At 47.8% G+C, this 23,724-nt stretch overlaps 1 protein-coding gene across 2 annotated transcripts in view; it reads left to right on the forward strand.

Moving 5' to 3' along the window:
- The window catches only part of PDPR (pyruvate dehydrogenase phosphatase regulatory subunit), a 795,794-nt gene that overhangs the window by 65,352 nt on the left and 706,718 nt on the right, over nt 1-23,724 (forward strand). Inside the window, exons 1-3 of one of the 2 annotated variants that reach the window (XM_078670676.1) lie at nt 3,821-3,841; nt 6,161-6,416; nt 8,678-8,811. In XM_078670676.1, the coding sequence (XP_078526802.1) occupies nt 6,199-6,416; nt 8,678-8,811 (352 nt within the window). In that variant the 5' untranslated portion in view covers nt 3,821-3,841; nt 6,161-6,198. Of the gene's footprint in view, nt 1-3,820; nt 3,842-6,160; nt 6,417-8,677; nt 8,812-23,724 lie in introns of those variants that run through there. The other variant, XM_078670675.1, reaches the window with a different exon arrangement.

Genomic DNA, 23,724 nt, shown 5'->3' on the forward strand with positions numbered 1-23,724 from the left:
GGAGTCCAGTAAACCTAGGTCCGCTATTTGACTCTGGAGGGTCGAAGACATAGCCCCCATCCCGTGCGAGGATGTCTCACTGCGGTCCATTTTAGAATCCCATGCCATATTGAAGTCACTCCCTAAGATTAGTGAGGGGTCGTCTTGGGGGACATGCTTCCGCAAGGTCGTCTGGAGATAGGAGTCCTGCGTCTGGTTGGGTGCATACGCATTGCAAAGTGTAAAGTGGCGTTGTTCAATCCGGACCCCAGCCCTGATGAAGCGGCCATCCGAGCTACGGAAGACTCTAGACTCCCCCTGCCTGATGCCAGCCCTGCAAAGGATTGCCACCCCAGCCATTTTAGTGGCGCCGAAGCCCAGAATTGGAGGGGTTATAGCAGATTGGCCATGCAAGGGATATCTGCTTTTAAAAAGTGAGTTTCGTGTAGAAGTATAATGTCTGGGTTATGTTGTAGAAGATAGCACCATGCTTGATGTCGTTTGTTGGAGGAGTTAAGTCCCTTAACATTAAGGGATAAAATCTTCAGGGGGCAGGGTGCAGCCAGAGTTGTGTCAAGATCGGGGGTAGTCCGTCAAGCCACTTTAGAGAGCAAGGTGGGATGATGGGAGGGAGGCGCAGGGATTTGTCACTCTTGCCACGGGCAGGGCACCGTCTGGGGGGGTTCCCCACCTGCCATAACGAAAGATATAGAAGAGGAGGGAAAAAAAAGAAAAGCAAGTACAGATAAGTATAGGCAAAGAGTGTAGAACCAACATTGGCCAACCGGGCCACAGTGTCCTGTTCCAGTTGCGGGTCAGCCCAGATATTAAGGCTAGGGTGATCCCAGAGATGTCACTCTCTCAAGAACAGGTAGGGGGCGGGTCATCGGCTACCTGCGGGATCGTCCGGATGGGTAGTCCAGGACCTACAACACTGCTGATAGGGAGCTGGGTTATGTCCAGTTTCAGAGAGTGAGCGCCACCCCCAATGGGGTCTGAGACAATTTCCGAGGTCAGCATGTTCGTGAATTTGTGGAAGCATGTTTTCAGTCAATTAAGGGGACGAAGGTCGGGAGTTTGTTGTAGATCTTTCCCCCTCCAGAGACCGGATATGTTGGATAATGTCATACGTGGCTTGCAAGGATGATTGTTCATCTGGTTGCTGTGAGGGCTGGTGACGGCATACAGTAGACCATGAGGGCTTGGCGGGTGCCCGTGTGAAGGGCGGCAGACGTGTAGGGTTGGAAGGTGGCGTTGAGGAGAGGTGGATAAGCTGTGCCGCTTCTTTAAAAGACCTTACCATCCGGCGCTTGGACTCTCATTGAAAAATGAGAGCAAATGGGTGGCCCCATTGGTATGGAATATTCAGAGTTCGCAGTTTGTCCGTCACAGGTCTAAAATCTCGACGTCTCCGGAGGGTGTTAGGTGCGAGGTCCTGATAGATCTGAATCTTGACCCCATTGTAGGTGAGGTCCGATTTGGCGCGCGCCGCTTTAAGAATAGCCTCTTTTTCTGAAAAGAAGTTCACCCAGGTCAGGATGTCCGGGAGAAACCCTGATCTACCAGCGGGGCCAGTGACTCGATGGGCCCGATCCAGGGCCGGTGGAGAGGCATCATAATCTCCCCAGACCTCATGCTGGAGCTTAGCTGCGCCACATAAGTCATAATATCGTTCCCCTCCGCCCCGAGGGGGACCCCCCGGATGCGGCGGTTGTTCCGGGGACTTCTATTCTCTAAATCGTCTTGCTTCAGTTGCAGCTCTGTGTTGCTCCTCCAGGGTGGCCAGGCACTGCCAAAGTTGTCCCTAGTCTTCTGTTCAGTCTTCTGTTCAGGCATCTACAGTCTTCTCCAGGCCATCCACTCTTTCCCCGAGGTCCGTGACCTCCTTTTTCAGCTCCCGGTCACATGAGTGGACCTTGGTTCGCAGGGAACCTATCTCCGTTTTAAGCTCTGTCATTAAAGTAGCTATAAAAGCCTGTGTGACAGGGGGCGAGTCCCCTCCAGTCTGTGAGGCCACAACTCCAGGCGTTGACATGCCAGCCTTACTCCACATTGGGGCAACAGGATTGTCTTTTGGGGGTGCCGCTGGGTCCTTCCTGACTTTGGTACATGTCATCTTTTGGGTGCGACTGTCTCTCAACGGCGCCAGGCGTAGGAGCTAGTGTGTGGAGGAAGGGTCGTTGGAGAGTAGGTTTGGTTGCCAAGTGTACCTGTGTCGTCTCAGTTGATGGAGATCAGAATGTGTCACACCTGGCTCAACAGTTGATAGTGCGACGGGTGCCAGGAGGGGTAGGTAGGGTCTCTGCATACATGAATGCTCTCTCCTCCACTCCCTACCTGTTCAAGAGGTGTGTTGTTGTCCAAGAATCCAGCAGGGAGCAAGATACCTGGGGCCGAGAGAAGCGCAGCGTCGCACTCAGCCACACGCCTTCTAGGCCGGGAGATTGCCACCCAGAGGCTGGGACCCCCAGCGGGTTCACCCAGCCTCACCAAAGACCAGCCGCTCCTAGCCACCTCTGCCAACCCTCTAGCCAAAATGCTGTCTGGGCAGGTTGCGTGGAGATCCCAGCCCCCAAGTAGGAGAGTCGGGCAACGGGGATTGAGCCAGATGGAGCCCCAGTGATCGCAGGCCTTGCGTCCACCTTCGGGGAATGGCGCTGGGCGTATGGTGTGGGGACCTGGATATGCTTGTACTCAAGTGTCTTTTTAAGAAAGTGAGCGGGTCGTGCAGGTAGTTCAGGGGAGACCATGGGGACCAACCTCACCAGCAGTCGTAGGGGAGCCACCAGTGGCAGGGAAGCCAGTTACCAGACGTTCCTTGTTTTCGGGCCGACCTAGCCTTCTGTTGCCGGTAGGGCAGTTTGCCAATGTAGGCCTCAGGCAGGCGCAGGGCAGCGGGGTTGCGCAGGGTCAGTGAGGTGCAGGGGCTCGGGGGTAGGACGTGAAGAAGTGGCTCAGCAGGAGACGCCCCCACCCCGTACACCTCACCTTGGCCCATTACCAGAGCCCGGGGACCGGGCGCGTGCAAGCATCGGCTCACACCAGGCCACAGGCCTACCAGATCAGGGAGCCGCCGCCTCCGGGCCAGATCGCCCCCCAGGGCGTCGCTGTGTCCTCCCAGCGTCCGCTTTCACTATGCGTGCCCCCACTTAGCCTGCTGCTCAACCAGCCAATACAGGGCGGGACCTCCGCCTCAGGGGTCCCCGCTTGCCACCCCCTGCCTCACGCCAGCTCCAGGGGGGAGGGAGAGGCCCAGGACGACGGTCTCACCAGCCCGGGATGTACCACAGCTTATCCGCGACCTCTGTGCAGCTGATCCTCCACAGGGCCCTCAGCGTTCTTGAGAGCCCGCAGTCCTCCAGTCACGACAGACGCCCACAACACCAGACTGCCCGGGACCGCTGCAGCCAAGATGGTGGCCGCCTCCAATTGCAGCCCCCAAGGGCAGGGTGCCCACGCTCACAGCTGAATCGATCCCGGTCACCTCTTGCACAATCTCGGGCGGTGCATATGCCCCGCTGCTCCGGTCTGGGGGGGGGCAATCCGCAGCACACGCCGCCGGAGGGCGCCCGGGGCTCCACAGTTAAAATGGCGTCCCGAGTGAGAAATCCAAGCGCCGTCCAGTCCTGCAGAGGCACCCCAGCCACTGCGCTGTCAGTCCCGAAGCAGCACTGCACCAGGAGGCTCCAAAGTGTCTCAGGACCGCTCTCTGCATCCACCGAGGTGACCCAGGCCTGGGCGCCTTAAGATGGCAGCTGCCTCTGTCCGGGTCGGGAGGCCAAGGCGCAGCGACCCTTCAACCTCACCCGCCATGTCAAAGCAGTTTACCGTCCATCCGTAGGCACCTCTCGCCCTCAGCCAGGTAAGCACCCTCTGCAGCAGCGCCTACGAGCCCCCAGCTCCGAGATAATTGTGTTAAAAAGCAACGAGTGGCCAGAGCTCCCGCAGCGTGCGTCTGCATTCCCAGCGAGACTACGCCCCCCGTCAACTTTTTTGAGTTTGCTAGATCAGCTTTCCCCTGTTTGAGTGACCGGTTTCTGAAAGGTTTGTAAAACAGGTTTCCTCCTTCTCCTTTTTGTTCTTCCCCAGTGGGACTTGAATCTCGGCCTCAACTTTTTAGAGGACTCTCCTTTTGAGCCTGTGCATAGCTGTCCTCCCAGGCTTCTGACCCTCAAGGCGGTCTTCTTAGTGGCCATCACATCGGCCTGGAGGATGAGCGAGCTTCATGTTCTCTCGGTCCAGCCTCCATATTATACAAGGGCCGGTTTTAGCCCATGTGGCGCCCTATGGGACAACCATTTTTGTTTCCCCTTCCCGCCCATAACCTCCTCTTCGGATTCCCTCACTAACGCTGGGGCAAAGTGCCCCATATCTCTCCATAGCCCTTTTCTCACTTTCATTTCTGTTGTTTTGAAGCAGAATGTATATGTACCCAATCAAACCCTTTTTAGCAACATTAGGAATAGATAATAAAAGACTTGAGAAAAAATACATTCCGTCCTAACATATTTAATGCATTTTGCATGCAATTCTTTAAAGACAGTAAAGTAATTGTCAATGTTCTATTTTAGGATTGTATCTTATGAATTGCAGTAACAAAAGGTTCTCTGTGACAAAAGCAGTAATCCACATAGTGATCTGCATGGCATGCGCCCTTGTAGCAGGCATATTAACCCTCTGCACTACCATATGGTGAGCTATATCTGTCACTAGACAAAACTCCGAGCTCCCTCTCTAGCAGGAACATTAATCACAAGATTTATCGTCACATTTTTATTGCTGCCTGAAAGCTGAACACACAAGGAACTCGGCAGCAGCTATTTTTAAATCGTAAGTTATTGCTAATCACACGCCTCTCCCTGAGGTCAGCACCCCCCTTTCAAGTCAGGGCCCAGTGCCACCACACTTGTCACACCTCTCTAAAGCTGGCTCTGTATAATACATGCTTCCAGGACAAACAGGTTCCCTAAACGCATACCTCCTTCCTACATAATGTGATAATTCCCCTCCCCGTCAGCCAAGCAATTACCATTCCAACATTCTTTGCTCTGCCTCACCCTTCTTGGGAGGAGGAGAGGCTACGTTGTTTAGCCCCAAAGAGGGCCCTTAGTTTTGATATCAGTCGTACCTTCTCTCGCTGGATTATAAGCTGCATAAAACTGTGCTACACGTAGGTGAAGAAGCAGCCTGTAGAAGGATTGAGAGCTCACTCTACCAGAGCCAAGGCTAGGACTACTGCATTAGCACATGGAGTACCTGACCTTGACATTTTCCAGGCAGCTATGTGGACGTCCTCTCATACCTCAACAAGGCACTACTGACTAGATGGTCAGGTCCGTTGAGAGGGGCACTTTACTCACTCGGTTCTACAGGACTTCTCAGTTTAAGTCCATTTTCAGCCACTCCGCCAGGAAGGTTATTGCTGTGGTATTTATTCTAAGGTATTTATTCTGCAATTTGAAGTCTTTTCTAGAAGGACATGTTAATTTCTTAGGTAACGCCTCTTTGGTAGAGACTCTTATCTAGCTGCAGATTCCTTACCAACCCTCTCTTCCTCCCCGCTCTGTGAACTACGCTTCCTTACATGGAAGGTCCTCTTAGATCCAGCACACTGATGATAAATAGTCTGACGTGGCTCTGCACCTGTGGATGCAGAGTGCGTCACAAAATAAATTGCTCTCAGTGCACCAAGGCGGCTCCTATATAGACACTGCGCACGTCACATCTGGCAGGGATGAAGTTGATGCGGAGCCGTCGGCTCCATCTACCGGTGCACAGGGGTACTGCTAAGGATTTTCTGGATCCAATATGACTTCTGTGGAATATTCTGAGGTAACAATTCTAAGGTCAGATATAGACTCTACTAGAAAAGGGGTTATCGAAGTTAAGTAACTTGTTCTACATGTATGTTGATTTGAGGTGCAACTTCCATTTTGCATCTTTAAATGAAATGTGGGATTTGCAGGTCTTGTTTCTTAAAATAATCAAGCTTCCTTTGTGTCACAGGCAAGTATTTCATACAGCTTTAACTTTTATCAAGTAGTGTTTCAGAGATAACACCTAAAATTCCAGTGACAAATTGAAGCTGGAAATTGAAGAAGTGATTTCCTTAAAAAAAAAAAAAATTTCCACTGTAAATGAATATTGTGTCAACATCATGCATTTTTGGTTCTCTCTGCAGAGTGGCTGTAACACAGGGCTGGGCCTCTCCCCTCCAGTATGTTGCCCAGGCTTCTGTTGGATGTCCGGTGCTGTCCGGGTTGGCGTGGTGTATTTAGCTCCTTACGCAGCAGTTCCAGTGTTCCCGAACCCCAACCTGTGCCTCTTCCTTCCCATGCTCAAGTAGTAATTTGTGGGGGAGGTATCATGGGAACCTCTGTAGCCTATCACCTCTCAAAGATGGGCTGGAAGGATATTGTCCTGCTGGAGCAGGGGAGGTAAGATTGTGTCGAATGCTTTCACCATTCTTTTCTCTGGAGAGTTTTATTGGTTTTAGGGAAATGTACCTAGAGGCACATTACATTCACCCTAATAGCAAATGCATTTCTGTTCCAGCTATGCTTCACACCTCAGCTCCCTTCATGCCTGCTTTCTTAGTATAATTTATGCTGTTATACAAATTTTAATTTGTTTGGGGCTCAGATATTTAAATTGGCACCTGCGAAATCTGTTCTGATGAATAAACAAATGTAGAAGGACAGAGCCAGGTTTTAACAAGGATTTCTGGTCAGGACTTCCTGGCGGAGAATTGCAATGGTCACAGATAATTACTCATATCCTGGAACTTTAGATAGGACGAAGATTCTTTAATCACGTCTGTTTTAGAAATGAAGTGATATTGCATCCAAGATCTTTACAGATGTGAAGAAGAGGCATCAGGGAACGTATATGAATGCCGAACCATGGATAAAGCCAACGTCTCTTTTACCTGGCCGATCCACAATTGAGAAGCTTTGAAGATAAGCCCAATCATGAGCCATTCAACTGCTCCAAACAGGGCTGTCTAGACTAGGTGGCATGTAAATCGGAGACACTTGCACCAAAATCTGACCCTAGTACTCCGTGATGAGAGGATAACTGGGAATTACTCGTATCCCAAAGCCCTTGACTGATTTAGCCTGTTGAGATCTGTGTCTCAGCTAAGAACTATTCAGACCCTGAGCCAAGGGAAATAGCGTGTGAGCCTACAGAACTGGATAAAAAGACTGCTGTCTCACCGACCTTCCCTGGGCTAAATCACGGAGTGTAGGTCAGTGTTAGGACGACTTCAGTCACGCCAGAAGCTCTTGCATGGTTGGTTGTCTCTGTGGAGCTCCTCAGTCTAATCAGACATGTCAAGAAAATCCCATAATGGCCTTGTTAAAAGTTCATATGATAGGGAATTTTATATGACAAGCGACTGTAGAGGAGGCTGCTATGCTAATCATAATCAAAGCATTAACCCACCCAAGTTAATCCACTGTCCTCGTGGGTGAAAAAATGTGTGAACTCACTTATTTTCAGTTCAAAGGAGTCCTCGCCTAATGGGACTTTAACTCATTTCAAATGTTGTGCATTATAAATATATGCGGGTAATACAGTGAGAAAAATCTATAAAAGCCTATGAATTGCCATTGTTAGAGCCTCTACATTAGTTTATAGGTGTCATTGCAAAACAACAAGTATCAGGAAAAATACATTCACATATATTTGCCTTTTAGGCAGACATGGATAGTTCAGCTTATTGTCAATACTTTAATAAACTTTGTGATTAAATTGTGAGCACGCTTAGCATATAATTAGATTATTGATAATTGTTAATTGGCAAAAACGTTCATAACATGAAAGTTGGGAAAATACAACTGTAAGTAGTTATACAGGTGTAGGGGCCTAAATAATCAAGACATCCGCACATCTTTAGATGGGTCATCCAGATGAGTTATGGAGATAAGTCTCATGATTTTGCCCACCCCGAGTGATGTACAAAGCAGTTGAGAATTACTCAGTCCACAGATTGTTAGGACAATCTACATTAAAGGATAATCTAGATTAAATGATAGAGACACAGTTTCTAGTACTCGGCACAAGGGTCCCTTAATAGGGCAGTACCAAAATGGTGCAGTGAACTTAGATGAGAGGAAAGAAAGCTGAAATGCTTCAGACCACCGTGGTAAGCAGTCACCCCTAGAGAGTCTAACGGTGAAGCATTGCAGGTACAGCTCACTAAGCCATCACACTTACACAGCAGATGGAAGATATTCATAGAACATGCTGGCATTGGTTCTCTCTAGGCATAAGTAAAAGTTGAACAAACTCTTAACAAGATGAGCACAGCCACGAGAGCTCCAAAATCTTCAATAAATGAGGTTTTGTGCATTGCAGCAAAATGCATGATAGGTAAAGTGAAGGCATTAAACGACACATGTTCCTTTGTGATTTAGAGTCTTTGCACACACAGCTAATTTGGAGACATAGCATTCAAAGACTGGTTTAGAAGATGAACTAGTGTAGAGAGGTAAACTAGCATGGAAGGAGTTGGAGCAGCAAACATGTGCAGCAATATCAGCTCCACGTATTCTATAGTATTGGCGCAGGTTACTCAAAGATCTTGACAGTTTGCGCCTGGCTTAGTATCTTGTGTTTATTGACATTCTCTGTGTTTTACTTCTCTTCAGACTGAAAGGCTTACAAATTATTATTGTTTTGTCTCAATATTTAGATTGGCAGCTGGATCCACGCGCTTTTGTGCTGGCATTGTGAGTACCGTCAAACACATCTCTATTGAAACAAAGATGGCAGATTATTCAAATAAGCTTTATCAACAACTGGAACAAGAAACTGGCATTGCAACAGGTTAGGAAACCAAGTAGTATCAACAATGTCTGTTTAAACCGGACTCTGCTGTTATGCTAAATGTTGTAGCCTTGCTGTTGTGGGTACCAAGGGGTGTGTTCATGTTCATTACTTTGATTTTCACAAAAATTTTGTGGTGATAGCGTTTTGTTTGATTTGTTGAAAAATATATGATGCCTTTAGGCAGGACACATGGTGCTCACGAGCCCTCTTCTTTCCATAGGGTCTTTGTCATAGGGTCTTTGCTGGATGTTTTCAACCAGCATTAGCTCTTTTCCAGTTAAAAACTGACAGTATGACAATTATTTGTATAATGAAAGTCTCCATTTTGTTTTAGTACTGTACATGGGCTGAAATTCCCAATTAGTTTAGACTGGGACGAATGAAAATAAGCCTTACAGAGGTTATGGCTAGGCTTTTGGGTGAGCATTTTGTATTGATGTTTCTGATTATTGGTTAGGTACTGTTTATCACTTAATATTATTGGGAAGTTGGCGAAGGTTGGGATAGCTTAGGTGTTTGGTAGCTCATGGTAGCCTCAGAGTAAGAATTCAGTATTGTTATACATAGATTACTTCATAACACTTGTTAGAACTTCTGATATAGGCAAGATTCTGCTGGATGCAACTATTAATATGTACAGATGTTGCCTAACCAATGACGAAGAACATGACGAGAGGGCAATAATGAGGAAAAAAGCAGACAACGTGATGAATTGAAAAGTGTCAACAAATGTAACTGTTGGTTTATAAATGCCTTTGAAAACCTGACTTTATAGATGCATATGGCTCTAGCCATCAGTTAGTTCAGAGGTGAAGGTGTAATTTTATGATTTGCCAGGATGGGTCATAACAGCATGGCTAACATTATAATAGCTTATAAACAGCAAAGTAGATGAAATGGTGGGACAGCAACATGATAAAAACAAATAATAATTGAAAAGCACTAAATCTGTGAACTCTAAACATAGAGCTGGAGGACTTCTCCATTCAAGACCGCTTAAAAAGAATGCCCTTTTTGTATACAACTAAATAGTGCACAAAACAGTATGTTAATTTTGGGATGGGTATATCATGTTGCCTCAAAGAAAATGAGACTGAGTGACACATTTCTTTGAAATACCAGTTATAGGTCTGAATGTTAGCACTGGGTTCACCAACAAATGTTTAGGTTCACTTCAGTGGATGTTGGTTCTCCTTTGACTAGGATGACCAAGCTATGACACTACTAATGTTTGGTGGCAGCTAATTATAGAGTAAGGTACAGGCAGACCTTTTTACCTGCATCTCAGTGAAGACACTTCTTACTAGTACTCCTGTGTAAGTCTGTGTAGTATTTCTTGAACATGCTCCGGATTCCCTGTGATTGTATGAGAAGTGTGTATGCATGTGCTTGGATTCATGCACTGTGGGACACCCATGTTGGGGTCCCCCTGTGTGTATGTAGTCCCTAAGGCTTTAGGGTGCCTCATTGGCTTTAGCAGTGGGCTGAGTTTGCGGTCTCCTCTCTCCTGATGCTATTCCATAGATTCACAGTCCCTCCTAAATTCTTTGTAAATGCCTGTGCTCTGTCTAACATCATCAATCAGAGAATACACAACGCTGACACCAAACTAATTTGAGGATGTTAATGTTGTAATGTTCAGAGCCGCACCTGCACTAGGGTTGTAGTCTGGGACTGTGGCTATAGTGCCCACCTTACATAGGTAATTGGCTGCATGTTTCTCCTCCAAATTCAATGCCCTTTGTAGTGGAAATGGTCTGAGGGAAATTGCCATCTTGAGAGTGACAATTTCTCTTGAACATGGTTGCCACATGGCCATGGGAAACTAATAAGAACAGGCACATGCAGTGAATTGTTCTCCCCAGTAGGTTTGGGGCAATCTTTGAGTTTAGACAGTTGGTTTGGGTTAACTGACCACAGGACTAGATACAAACTAGCCCCTCAAGCATATCTAGTATTCGCCTTTTACTTCCAGGAGATCTTCACACCTGCATAGAGGAACGAATGGAATAGAAACAAAAATCTAACTTTCTCTTTCCTAAGTGTAAAGATTTATTCCATGACAAGTTAGAAGAAATTCTGCAGCTGCTGAAGGACTTAAGAGGTAGACTGCCTAGTGTGACACAAGTGTTCCCTTTTCAGCCCGAGTCAGAGACTTGAGACTAGTGAGAAGCCACACTTGCTGAAGTAAGCCTAACATATATATTAGTCGTAAGATACAACAGTCCAGTTAAAGCTAAATTGAAGGCAAGATTAATAAGAGAACAATAAAAGTAAGAACAAGCCTGTCTTACTTTCCACAGTTATTTTAACTCGCTGTGGCCATGGTATGACAGACACAACTATACCCAGCATAGTTTCAAATGTCCGGGCCCCACCTCAAATTACCAACATAAACTCGGATATCCATGCAGAGCCTAGGATGCATTAGCACAGCCTGAAATGCATGCTAGAATCTTCAAATTCCCAGGCCGATCATTAGCTGCCCTGGCTCAACCTCCCCCACCTAGATTCATATTTACTTGCACAGGGACTTTTTAATCTGTCTAGAAACTGCCTCAAATGTCTTCTCCAGCTTTATGAGGTTAGTGGGCCAATTTTAGCATTTGTTAGGTTGCCCTATTCCACTCTGGTATTAAAGGTATGTCACAGCTCTCTGCGGTTGAAGATAAAGCGTGTTCTTCACAGGTGCTCTAACACGTGTAGGCAAGGTGTGAGAGGCACCGAGAGAGAGCTACAAGGGGGAAGGCTCTCCAGGTCAAGGAGCCTGGTAAGTGAGGAAGATTAAGCAGTGCAGCTTTTCTCTCCCACCCTTGTCGTCTTTTCATCAGGCGCAATGTAATGTAATAAAGTGGGCAAAAGTGTTTCTTCTCTGTCCCTCCACTGGTCCATCATTAGCAAGTAACTGGTTTAGGGTATGAATGGCACTATGGAAGCCCCAAACATTCCATCCCTGGAAATATTTTTAAAGTACCAGATTCCTTACCAGATCAAGGGAACAGAATTTTAGTTGGTTGCATAAATGGAAGAAGGGTTGTAGGGGCAAGGAATGTTGAGATGTTAGTTTTGTAGTTTATGGGTAAGAGGCCCTAGGAGCCATATGTGATATAATGGCTTGTCTCCTCCTTATATCCCTTCCTCTTTTACTAGCTCATTCTCTTAGGATTTGGTCTAATTCTAGTTGAAGATATAGGACCAGGGACACCTGGGTTCCGATCCTAACTTTCGCTCTTGACCAAATTATTTGTTGCTTGTCTTCTTGTGCCTCAGTTCCTTTATCTACCAGAGATTATGAGCACTTGGAGGACAACATTTGCAATGGGCCCTATAAAAGAATATGAATTTAATCCAGAGGCTGGAACAATAGCAGGAATGGTTGTTCTGAAAGCAGTTCTCTGCTATTGCTCTCACCCTGTCTGAGTTGTAAGTAGTATCCTCTAACATTGGCATTCCAGACCAATAGGATCTTTTTCTGTTTAAATGTATGGGACTTGATGGATATTGGGGAAAGTAATAGTGAGAAATTTGTAATTAATTGCTGTATGAGAACAGTGCTAAAACGAGGATCACTTGAGAGATGTGAAACAGTGGCAGGATAGAGGGGATTTTTTTAATTTGGATGTAGAGGCCCCCTCCCTCCCTCTCCAAAAAAAAGATGTAATGAAAAGAGGAAAGTATCTAATTCCAATTCATTTTTGGCTATGTAAATTGACCAGGCAATCATTTTAGATGCACTTGTTGTGGTGTTTGATTCATGTAGGACTTGAACAGGAAACCAATCATAACACTGTTCAATAAAATTTTCAGCCTCTGCCCAATTTCAAGGTTCTGATTACAATATGAATTTAAAAAATACAGCTGTGCTCATAACCACACTATCACTCACTTTTTTTGACTTGTATGGGGGCACGTTGGCTGATTTTTTGTTGCAAATTGAACTGTGGCTGTGTTTTTTTAAAATGAACAATACAGAATAAAGGAACGTTTTCATATATTTAAAAATTGACAGTTCTTTTGGACTTCTTTTTCTGTGCGCCCCCATACAAGTAAAAAAAACTACCTGTGATCTGGTTAGCACAGCGACGCCAATTAGCAGCTGACGTCGAGGGTGGCTGCACACAAAACTCTTAAATTTTTGGAACTGGGTTTCAGGTGCGGCATTGGAAGGTCTGCTGCTACAATTCTTGTGCACCACACTATCACTCACTCTTCAATGTAAGTGTTACTAATTCATTCCGCCAGCCTAATAGGTGAAATGTTTTCTTTTTCACTTTAAAACATTTGCAGCCCTCCAGATGTTTGCCTTCTGTCCCTTAACCGTTTTTTGTTGCTATTAGGACTCTGAGCACATTTTCCTAGTTATCAGTGGTAAAGTGCTTGTGCTCGCTCCCTGAAACATGGTACAGTTGGCATATGGCTGATTGGTAAATTTTAATTTACTTGCAAGTCCCTAGTAAATGGTACTGCATGTTATGTTACTTTATTTTTTTATAGCGCAAATCACCACTAGTCTCTAAGCGCTTTTAAAGAAAGGAACAAAACAGATAGCCACTGATGATCCGCCAGCAACCAAGCTGGCAGTTTAAATTGAGGCTATTGTCTTTTTAAACAAGTGGGTCTTCAGAGACTTCCTGAAGGATATTAGCACAGATTCCCCTTGTAAGATTTCTAGTTGCTCATTCCAGATTTGAGGAAGGAGGACCGACAGAGCTCTACCACCCTTGGATTTGAGTTTAAATCTCGATGGGGCAAGCTTACAGGCCTTGGAGGAGCGCAAGGCTCTTCTTGGGGTGTACTTTACCAGTCGATCTTTAATGTATTTAGGAGCCTCTCCATAAATAGCTTTGTGGGCTATACAAAGGCACTTAAATTGCACTCGGTGTTCAATGGGCAACCAGTGCAGTTTATGTAGAAGGGGGGTAGCTCGTGTTCTCCTCGGTAGGGAGAAGATGAGCCTGGATGCATCATTTTGAACTACCTGCAATTTCCTGAGGAGTTTCCAAGGGAGGCCTAGATAAAGAGCATTGCCATATTCCAGCAGAGAAATAACTGTGGCGGACACAATGGATTGTACTGCCGGAACAGAGAGAATGGGAACAAGTTTCCGCAGTTGCCTAAGTAGGCCTATACAGGTGCCTACTACTGCGGAGAATTGGGGGGCCATGGACCGGTCTGAATCAATTTTCAGTCCTAGGCTTTTTACTACTCTCCCTGGGGCCAGAAAAGCTCACACCAGGAGCTGTTTTGTGTTGCGATGATAAGCACCTCGGTTTTATCCGGGTAAACTTCAAGAGGTTATTTGCCATCCAGTTAACCGTAAACCTGAGAACATTCTTGAGCCTGGCTGGTGTTATTGAGTTGGACCAGCAGTTGAGTGTCGTCTGCGTAATTAAAGACTTGGCAGTTTCTTCGTGTTAGCTCTTCCACTAAGGGCTGCAGATAGATATTAATAAAAGGGGGGACAATGCAGAGCCCTGGGGCACACCACAAGTTACTGGGCTGGCAGATGATAGTTGATCTCCCATTTGCACTCTCTGAGTCCGGCCGGTTAGAAAGGAGTTTAGCCATTTAAATGCTTGCCCCTTTATCCCCAGATTAGACACACGGTTCAGCAAGATAGAATGGCTGACCGTGTCGAATGCTGCTGACAGATCTAAGAGAATCAGGGCGCATGGCTGTTTATTGTCGGCACTGATTCTCAGGTCGTCAACAATGGAGGCCATCGCCAGCTCAGTGCTATGGTATGATCTGAAACCTGCCTGTCTGGGATGGAGTAGTTCATGATCTTCCAGATAGCTAGCCAAGGTATTCAGGACCTGTTTTTCCAGGATTTTTGCCAAGAAAGGAAGCTGAGAGATGGGCCTATAGTTTTTTAAAACTTTTATATCCGCCCCTGCTTTTTTCAGGAGGGGGATAACCCTAGCTTCCTTCAAGTTCACTGGCAAATATCCTGAGTCTAGCGACTCATTGAGTCAATCCAGCTGCTGCTTTTCCAAACCCGGCAGGGCCATTTGAAATATCCTCGGAGGACAAGGGTCCATTCTAGAGCCGGATTTGATCTGGTTGGCTATTGCTGTCAGACTAACTGCGTCCAAGCAGAGAACACTATTCCGATTCCTACTCAGGCAGGGAGGGCTGGGTGGATCTAATACACTGAGATCAGTCGAGATTATAGTGATATCCAGGATGATATCCCGGACTTCCTGAAGGAAAAACTCCTGGAAAGTATCACAGTTCGGGAGGTCGATTGTTGGAGCTCTGCCCCCCATCTGCGTAAGTTCCTTCAGAATAGCAAAGATCTCTTTTTGTTTGTTACAGGCCCGGCCGATTCTGCCCTCATAAAAGGCTGCCTTCCTGAGTAGGATATCTGATTTATATTTAGACAGAAGAGCATTAGAAATGTCAAGGTCCACTAGCTTGTAGTTGAGTCTCCACCTCCTCTCTGCTTGACGGAGAAGTTGTTTTTCCTCCCTTAGAGTAGCATCAAACCAAGGGGTTCCTTTTCCTTTCACTCTAACCCTCTCTATCCATTCAGGGGCTAGTTTATCAATTGCGACCTGAAGCCGAGATATTAATGCTACACTTTTTTGATCCAGGTTACCCTCGCACATGACTGGGAGAGGAATTGAACGAAGCGTAGAGACTAAAGATTCAGCTTCCACTTTCTTCCAGGATCTAACCTTCCTCCACAAGGGTGCTGTCGATAGAGGAGGACAGTCACATGGTACCCAGCATCTTATCAAGAAATGATCCGACCATACACAGGGACTGATATCTGTAATCTCCACCCGAGGTTAAGAAACCAGATCAAATCCAAAGTATGGCACATAATATGAGTAGGGCCATTTACCAATTGTAGCAGGTCCAAAGAGGTCAAATTTGTTTCGAACACATCCTCTACAGAATCTCTGGGTAACTTGTCCCAGTGATAATTAAAATCCCCTACCACAAGGAGATGTTTATATCTTGATCCGAGATCTGTTAGGAGCTCCAGAAAGACATCGTTAAAGTCTGGGGAGCATTTAGGTGGACGATACACTACTAGCATCACAATACAGGAGGATTTCAGGGAGATTTTTATTCCCAGAAGCCCCGCACTGTCACAGTTTTCTGCTACAATTTGGATCACCGTGAGAGTCTTTTAATAATGGCCGCAACTCCCCCACCCCTAGAGTCCCCAGGTCGGTTATGCCATAGCGCATCAAATTCTATTGGCAGTGCTGCCAGAATATCTGGGGTGGATGTGTCCCCCAACCATGTTTCCGTAAGAGCTAAAATATCAATATCCCCTTCGAGAAGAAGGGAGAACACTTCAAGATGATGTTTTTGCAGTGAACGCGTATTGAGCACTGCTACCTTCAGGTCATTTATCGTATTCACACGAGAATGTCTCTGAGCCAATGTAGTTCCCTTCCCTTCCCTTCCTCAATAAAATCCCTCAATAATGACTCCTCTCGTAGCCTGGCTAGCGCAGTTCCCTCTAACACCTCATTGCCTGTCTTCAGTGCTATGAGTGTCTCATCTGTATAAATATGTTGTTGAACAGGATTCCTGGTCCCTGGGCCCGGCCGGGCGCGGCCGGGTGCAGACGGGCTTACCTCTGGTGCGCCAGTGGTGCGCCCGCTGCGCGCTGTGCGCTTGCATCCCTGATCTTTAAATAGTGTTGGTGCTGTATTCCCTGCAACACTAGTGCGCTAACCAAGATGGCGTCTTGGAAGCGTGCAGGAGTCCCTGGTCCCTCACCTAAAATGGCAGTCGGGAGCAGAGGGGACGCGAGGACTCACCAAAATGGTGAGTTGTGCAACTCAATTTTAAGTGCAGGCAATGCGGGCAGGAGCGGGCAAACAAGCGGAATGTAAGCCTTAAATGAGACCCTAAATTAGCCAGCTATTTAAAAAAGTTACCAGCTAAAGTTAAAAATATTAAAACGACCTAATCCATCAATAGAAAGAGTGCATAGAGCAGCGTTTCAGTGTGCAAGGCGCGGCGTTTCAAATGGTATCAGCGTGTTGCAATTCTAATTAGACTAGCATGTACCTAGGGCTTGTAAATTAAATGGGTCTATTGGGCAGCAGCACCCATTGTGCCACCCACTAAAGTAGCCTTCTAAAGTGTCTGTCCTGCCACTGCAGCCTGTAGTGCAGTTTTAATCTGCCAGTTCAATCTGGCAAAATAAACTTTTTGTGAGGTGTAAACCTTCCTAAGGTAGACCCTAAAGGCTCATAGGGCATGGTGCATTATATCTTAAAAGTAGGACATGTGTATTTTATTTTGACATGTCCTAACGTCGGGCTTCCCTGTTGGAAAGCCCATATCTAACATTGATTAACACTGGGTTACCTTAATATTAAAGTTTGATTGGGAGCAGATGGAGATATGCTGTTCATTCTCAAATGGATTGTAATTTAAAATCCTCTTTCGTGGTAAGTGGGATTTTAAGTCCCAATTCAGCAAATTACACTTTTAGAACGTTGGCATATCTTGTCCCAACCCTTTGTGTCTTCTGCCAGTTTCCTCAGTCACATGCTTGTGAAAGGCTCTACCGTTGGTGTTTGTGCATTGCTTCTAGACAAAAATACACAGGAGCCTTAGGTGTGAACAGAAGGGCCATACTGGCAGGATGACTTGGGGGGGGGGGGGGGGGGGGAGAGGGGGGGGGGGTTGGACCCAGCCCCACACTCACTTCAGAGAGTTCTGCCTCCTGCACACACAAGGGAATCTGATACCAACCCTTCTCTGCCTTTTTGCCTGAGAAGAAAGACTGGCCCTGCTTGCTTTTATTCCAAGCTAACCAAAGAAAATCCAAGGGACAGTTGGCTGTACTCCTGTATAAGCTACAGGGTCACAAGCTTTAGAGGCCTCCCTACAACTGCTTAGCTGACCTGCTGCAACTGGAACTGCCTTATCCTCTGCTGGAGTCAGTCCCTTATCCGCGAGAGGTGTCCCCCCGGGTCCTGGACCCTTGGCTGTCATTAGAGTGTACTTGTCTTAAATGAAAGGTGAAAATCCTGAAGTTTGGACTCCTCCCCACTGTGAACGGGCCAGTTCATGGCAAGACTCTGCCACCCGCCACAACCACCAACACAAAGTTCCGGTGAGACCTACTCTTCGCATGACCGTGACCACCAACTACGACTGGCAACATGAGACCTACACTTTGCGCTGCTGCAGTTGACAGTCCTTGATGACCACCAATTCAATGCTACCTCAGTGACTGTCAATGACTGTGTGCGACACCCAACTGGCTCGCCTGAAAGAGATGCATTGGGTCCTTTTCAATGGTGTAATAAAGTAGATGCCCTCTATACCGGGGCAAGAGCATCTACTCTCTTTACAGTCTTGGACCTCATGCCCCTCAACAAATGTATCCTGACTGAAAATTTCCACATAGCAACTCTGCAGAAACTCATTCCTTTGCTTCAGCAAGTTAACAACATGACCGTATTAGACCTCAAGAACGACTACTTTCACAGACCCACCCACCCTGCCCAAAGAAACTACCCCTGCTTTTGGGGTAAGTAGGGAGCTCTACAAATTTAAGTACTTCCCCGTGGGTTCACCACTGTCCCAAGGGTTTTCACATAATACATGGTGTTAGTAGCCGCCCCTCTCTCAGAAGGGGCAGGATATTCCCCTATCTCGACCACTGGCTGATAAAAAACGCTGGGAGTCAACAATGCCTAAAGCCACAATAAATGTTGGATACTTGTAAAGCGCACTGTTACTCTACCCGAGTGTCCTGGCGCTGTAGACCGCTGGGGAACCCGTCCTGGTTTTCCCTGTGAGATTGTCCCTTTCTGGGTATCTCCAGGGTGAAACCAGGCATCACCGGCGTCTGTGGGGGGCCGTTGTAGAGATGAGGCAAGCTAATGCCCAGAGTTACCGAGTGTGTTCCCTGGTTAGAGTAGGCACTGAGGCGAGAATTATCGAGTCCGCTGACCCTGGTCCAAGACCCTGCCGCGTCGGGAATTGAACCCTGGTCCCGGGCCGTTCTCTGCTTACAGGTCTGCCGCCTCTAACCAGTGAGCCACACCTTAGCTAAAATCTTCCCCGCTTCACAGCCTGGGATTCACCATATAGGCGAAAAGGCATACTATTAATTTTTCTATAATCAGAGGTTGGAGCACCTTTGAAGCCTTATTACTCAGTCAGTTAGAATAACTTTATTTCGCCAACATGATGAAGGCATAAAAGTATACTACATGTATAAAAGATAAAAACATTCCACATCCTTACAGTTCGATAATTGTTAAGATACAATCGCTATACAATTTCAAAACTTATGATAAAAATTCATACTTGATTAAGTTCATATTACAATTAATTGAATCCGCAGATTGAACGTCTCTTTTTTAGAGCAGTTAAAAGAAAGGATGCCACAGAGAAACAGATAAAGGGATCAGACAATAGCTGTAAATAGTAAAAGGCCATACGACATTGTCTAAAATTCATTTTTCGCAAAATGGGGATGATAAACCTTTTCGTCTCATTATCGTAATGTTTACAAAAAAGCAAAAAATGCATATCATTCTGTATTGACTGATTATCACAAGTACAGAGTGGGAGATCGGCAGCAACATAAACATTACCTGGAATACCCAACATTAGAGGAATATAGTTTAGACGGAATCTCACCAGGATGTACCTATGCTGTAGATTAGTTACAAAAGTTAGGAACGTTGATTTTTTTTCCATTTGTGAGATACTCGGTACAGTTAGATAGTTAGATATATTTTAACTGTTGACAACTTGGCATTTAAGATTTCCCTTCCAATCTGCATATTAGATAATAGCTGGCCTTATTACTCATAAAGGATTTGACAATTTTTAATAAACCATTTTGGTTACTTGGCTCAAAATAGTACCCATTTGATCCATTGGTCTCATTGGACTCCTGTCAGCCTTCACAAACTCGGTGAAAATCTATGCTGCAATTGTAAATTAACTATTGGAGGAAACATTCTTTACCTCACAGCCTTTACAACGCAGGGACTTTATCACACAGTCTTTACCATGCAGGTAAGTACGCAGTATAGGTTTAAACTTTTATCATGCATCTTTTTTTTTTTCAAAACCAAATTTTATTGACATTTCAAATATGGATTGCGGAAACATTCACAGCGCTCCAGTCACTGGAGAGGCTGTAAGCAAATAATCAAGGGTCATAGTGGCAGCAATCAGCATAAAAAGCTGTATGAGACAAATTACATTAACCTCCCGGATCCCTCCCTCCAACCCCACAACATCCCCCCACCCGGTTCCCACCCCGCCCCGTTCACGATGGTCACCAGAATCTAAAACAACATAGGCTGTACAGATACGTTGATGCACTCTCACTCTTGCCCCGGCATACATGACAGTTGGTCCACTAGTGCGTCCTGCGGCGGCTCCAGCCACAGCCCCCTATATTCTGCCCATCTTTTCCAGATTTTATAATGTTTTCTGGGGCAGCCACGGGCCTCAAATACGGGGCGTTCCAGTCCCATGCAATAGTCCATGCCCCGTTTCCAGACCCCAATTGGGGGTGCCCCCGGATCTTTCCAGGCACAGCCACATCCCGCTTAGCAACCGTAAGGCCCAAGAGCAGGAGATGTCTCTTATAGATGTTGCCGCCCACCTTTTCCAAGACATGCAGAAGACCCAGCTGCGACGTGCGCGGGAGCTGCCAGCCCAGGACCTCATCCAAGCAGTCCCAAACACGCTTCCAATATCGGGCTATAGCCCCACATGTCCACACCGTATGCAGAAACATGCCCCTTTCCCTACCACACCTCAGACAGTCAGGGGAAGCAATCAATCCAGCCCGCCACAGCCTCTCTCTCGTATAATAAGCCCTGTGTAGGTATTTAAATTGGATAAAGCGCAGCCGCACGGCGACAGCCGCCTCCCTCGGGGCCGCAAGAGCCTCCCTCCACCCCTCCTCATCAATCCCACCTACATCTCTCTCCCATTTAGACCGTAGGCCATCCAAGGAGGACGCACAGTGTGTGACTAGGGATTGGTATGTGCATGATATCTTCTTCTCCGTCAATTCACCCATGAACAGTTTAGCTTCTATGGGACTAAACTCCGGTAGGGAGTACAACCCCTCCAATGCGGGGGAGATAGCATGACGAAACTGTAGGTATCGGAAGAACTGGGTACTCGGCATTTCGAACTCGTCCCTCAACTCCTGGAAGGACTTAAGGGTCGTGCCCTTCACACCGTGTCCCAACGCCGAGATTCCAATTAAGTCCCAGCCTCGAAACCCTGATAGGGTCGACAAGGCCGGCAGGCGGCCATTCTGCCACAGCGGGGTCTCCCCAGTCAGCCTATTCCACCACCCCACACGACCAAGCGCTCGCCGCCAGACCTGAAAGACAGTTTGCGTAACTACCGGGAGCTTCTTCCTTTTCCCGGCTGAGTAGAGGAGTGTGTGCAGGGTGTCTGGTTCCATTAAATACCTCTCCAGAGCATACGCCGGGTTGCTCCGATCCCCATACCACCATTCATTAAGTATCAAGAGATGGGACGCCTGGTAGTAGGATATAATGTCCGAAGACGCCAGGCCACCGCAATACGTGGACAAGAAGCAGGTGCGGAGGGCCACACGCACCGCTCCCCCGGCCCAGAGGAAGCGGCCCAGGGCCGAATTGACCTGGCGGAACCATTGTGGCAAGATAGGATACGGGTGGTTCTGTAGTTGGTAGAGTAAGCGCGGGAGGGCGACCATCTTAAAGGTGGCCGATCGGCCATATATATTCAAGGGCATACGGGACCACGTCTTCATGTCCGATCGGACTCGGTCCCAGACCGGAACAATATTACACTCCCACGATACCCCAGGGACGTCAGTCAGGAACACCCCTAGGTACTTAAGGCCTCCCGTCGCTATTTGTAGAGCCGATGCCCAGGCACCGGGAGCAACCCCGCCGCCCAGGGTCCACAAAACTGACTTCCTCACATTGAGATTCAGCCCAGGCACCTCACCAAACACTCTCATGATCTCTAGAATTCTGGGACCTGACCTGTTGAGGTCTGTAAGAAAAAACAGTACATCGTCCGCGTATAGCGCGATGCGGTCCGACGGCCCAGCCTCCCACTCGAACCCCTTCATTTGAGCATCAATTCGCACCCATGCCGCAAGGGGTTCCATTGCGAGAGCAAATAGGTATGGCGAGAGCGGGCAGCCCTGCCGGGTGCCCCGCCCGATGGGAAAGGCGTCGGTAATCGCAATCGCCACCCGCACGGACGCCGTCAGATCCGTATAGAGCAGTCGCACATACGAGAGGAAGTGAGGGCCAAGATTCAAGCGAGGCAGAAGTGCCTGTAGGTATGTCCAGCTCAGCGAATCAAAGGCCCTATCAATGTCAGCCAATAGGAGCGCCGCCTGGGTGCCGGTGGCGTTCATCATTTCCAGAGCCACTTGGGCCCGCCTGATGTTGTGCCGAGTGGCCCTGTGGGGCATGAAACCAGCCTGGTCCGGATGGACCAGAGTAGCAATGAGAGGCAGGAGACGATTGGCAAGCGCCTTCGCCAGAATCTTCGCCTCTATATTTAGGAGAGAGATAGGGCGGTAGGATTCGTGTCTATCCGGCGGCCTCCCCGGCTTACAGAACACCACTATCTCGGCATGTCTCCAATCCGACGGCAGCCGACCTCGCTCCCTTGCAGCATCCAACGCCTTTTTGAAGTGGGGCCCTAACTGGAGGTGGTATTTCCGTAGAAACTCACACGGGAAGCCGTTCGGCCCAGGGGCCTTCCCGGCATTCAGCTCATCCAATGCTTTGCCCAGTTCCTCCGCGGACAGAGGGAGCTCTAGATCAACACGCTCCTCGTCGGAGATCCCCCGCGGCGGGAGAGCCGCCAGAAATTTGTCCACCTCCGCCGCCAAAAGGGAGTCCCTGGGGGCGTATTGCGCCTCATAGTAGTGCGCAAAACTGGCAGCTATGGTCCCAGGGTCAGTGATAGGGGTCCCGGCCTCATCCACCAGTGCCGGCAGTGTCTGAGCCTGGAATGCGCCTCGGCACAGCCTGTACAGCATAGAGCTGGATTTATACCCCCACTGGTATATTCTACTCTGCGTAGCAAGCCATATATGGCGCGACTCCTCAAGCAAGATAGAAGCAGCATCATTCTGCGCCTGCAGGAGCCGCCGCGTATCCTCCTCCGCCCCCGTCTCCGTAGATCGCACTTCCAGAGTGCGGACGCGATCTTCCGCCTTCTCCAGGTCTTCCTTCCGAGTCCTACGGGCCCTCGCACACCTGGCTATGTCCACTCCTCTGAGCGTGGGCTTCATGGCCTCCCACAGGGTCACCGCATCCGAGTCCGGCCCCTCATTCTCCTCCCAGTAGTGAGCTATGGCTTCACGCATATGGGATTGGTAATCATCTCGTTGTAAATGCCAGGTAGAGAGGCGCCATCGAAACGGCTGTCGCCGCCTGTCAAGAAGGATATCAATCGTGACAGGGGAATGGTCTGAAAGCCCCCTGGGCATGATAGCGGTCGACGCCACCCTACCGATGACGGCGCGCGGGACAAACAAATAGTCCAGCCGTGAGAAGGAGCGATGTACCGCCGACACGTATGTGAATTCCCTACTGTGTGGGTGTTGGCAGCGCCAGGCATCCATCCATCCCATACCTCCGACCATATCACTCAGTTTCGTAGGGGCAGCCGCCAGCGGTCTGCCATCAGGCCTGAAGCGATCCGCAGAACCATCCATTACATCATTCCAGTCTCCGCCTATCACCGACAAGACGTCAGGCACCTCGGCCCAGATCGCAAACAGCTTCTCCACTAGAGACCATTGCAAGGGGGGGGGAGCATACACACTACCAAACACCACTTGTTCCTCACCAATCAGTCCTTTGATGAAGACATACCTGCCCTGGGCATCTATCCACTGCGAGGAATGGGTATAGGAAACTC

This window comes from Lissotriton helveticus, chromosome 12 (assembly GCF_964261635.1).
Source record: "Lissotriton helveticus chromosome 12, aLisHel1.1, whole genome shotgun sequence".
NCBI lineage: Eukaryota > Metazoa > Chordata > Amphibia > Caudata > Salamandridae > Lissotriton > Lissotriton helveticus.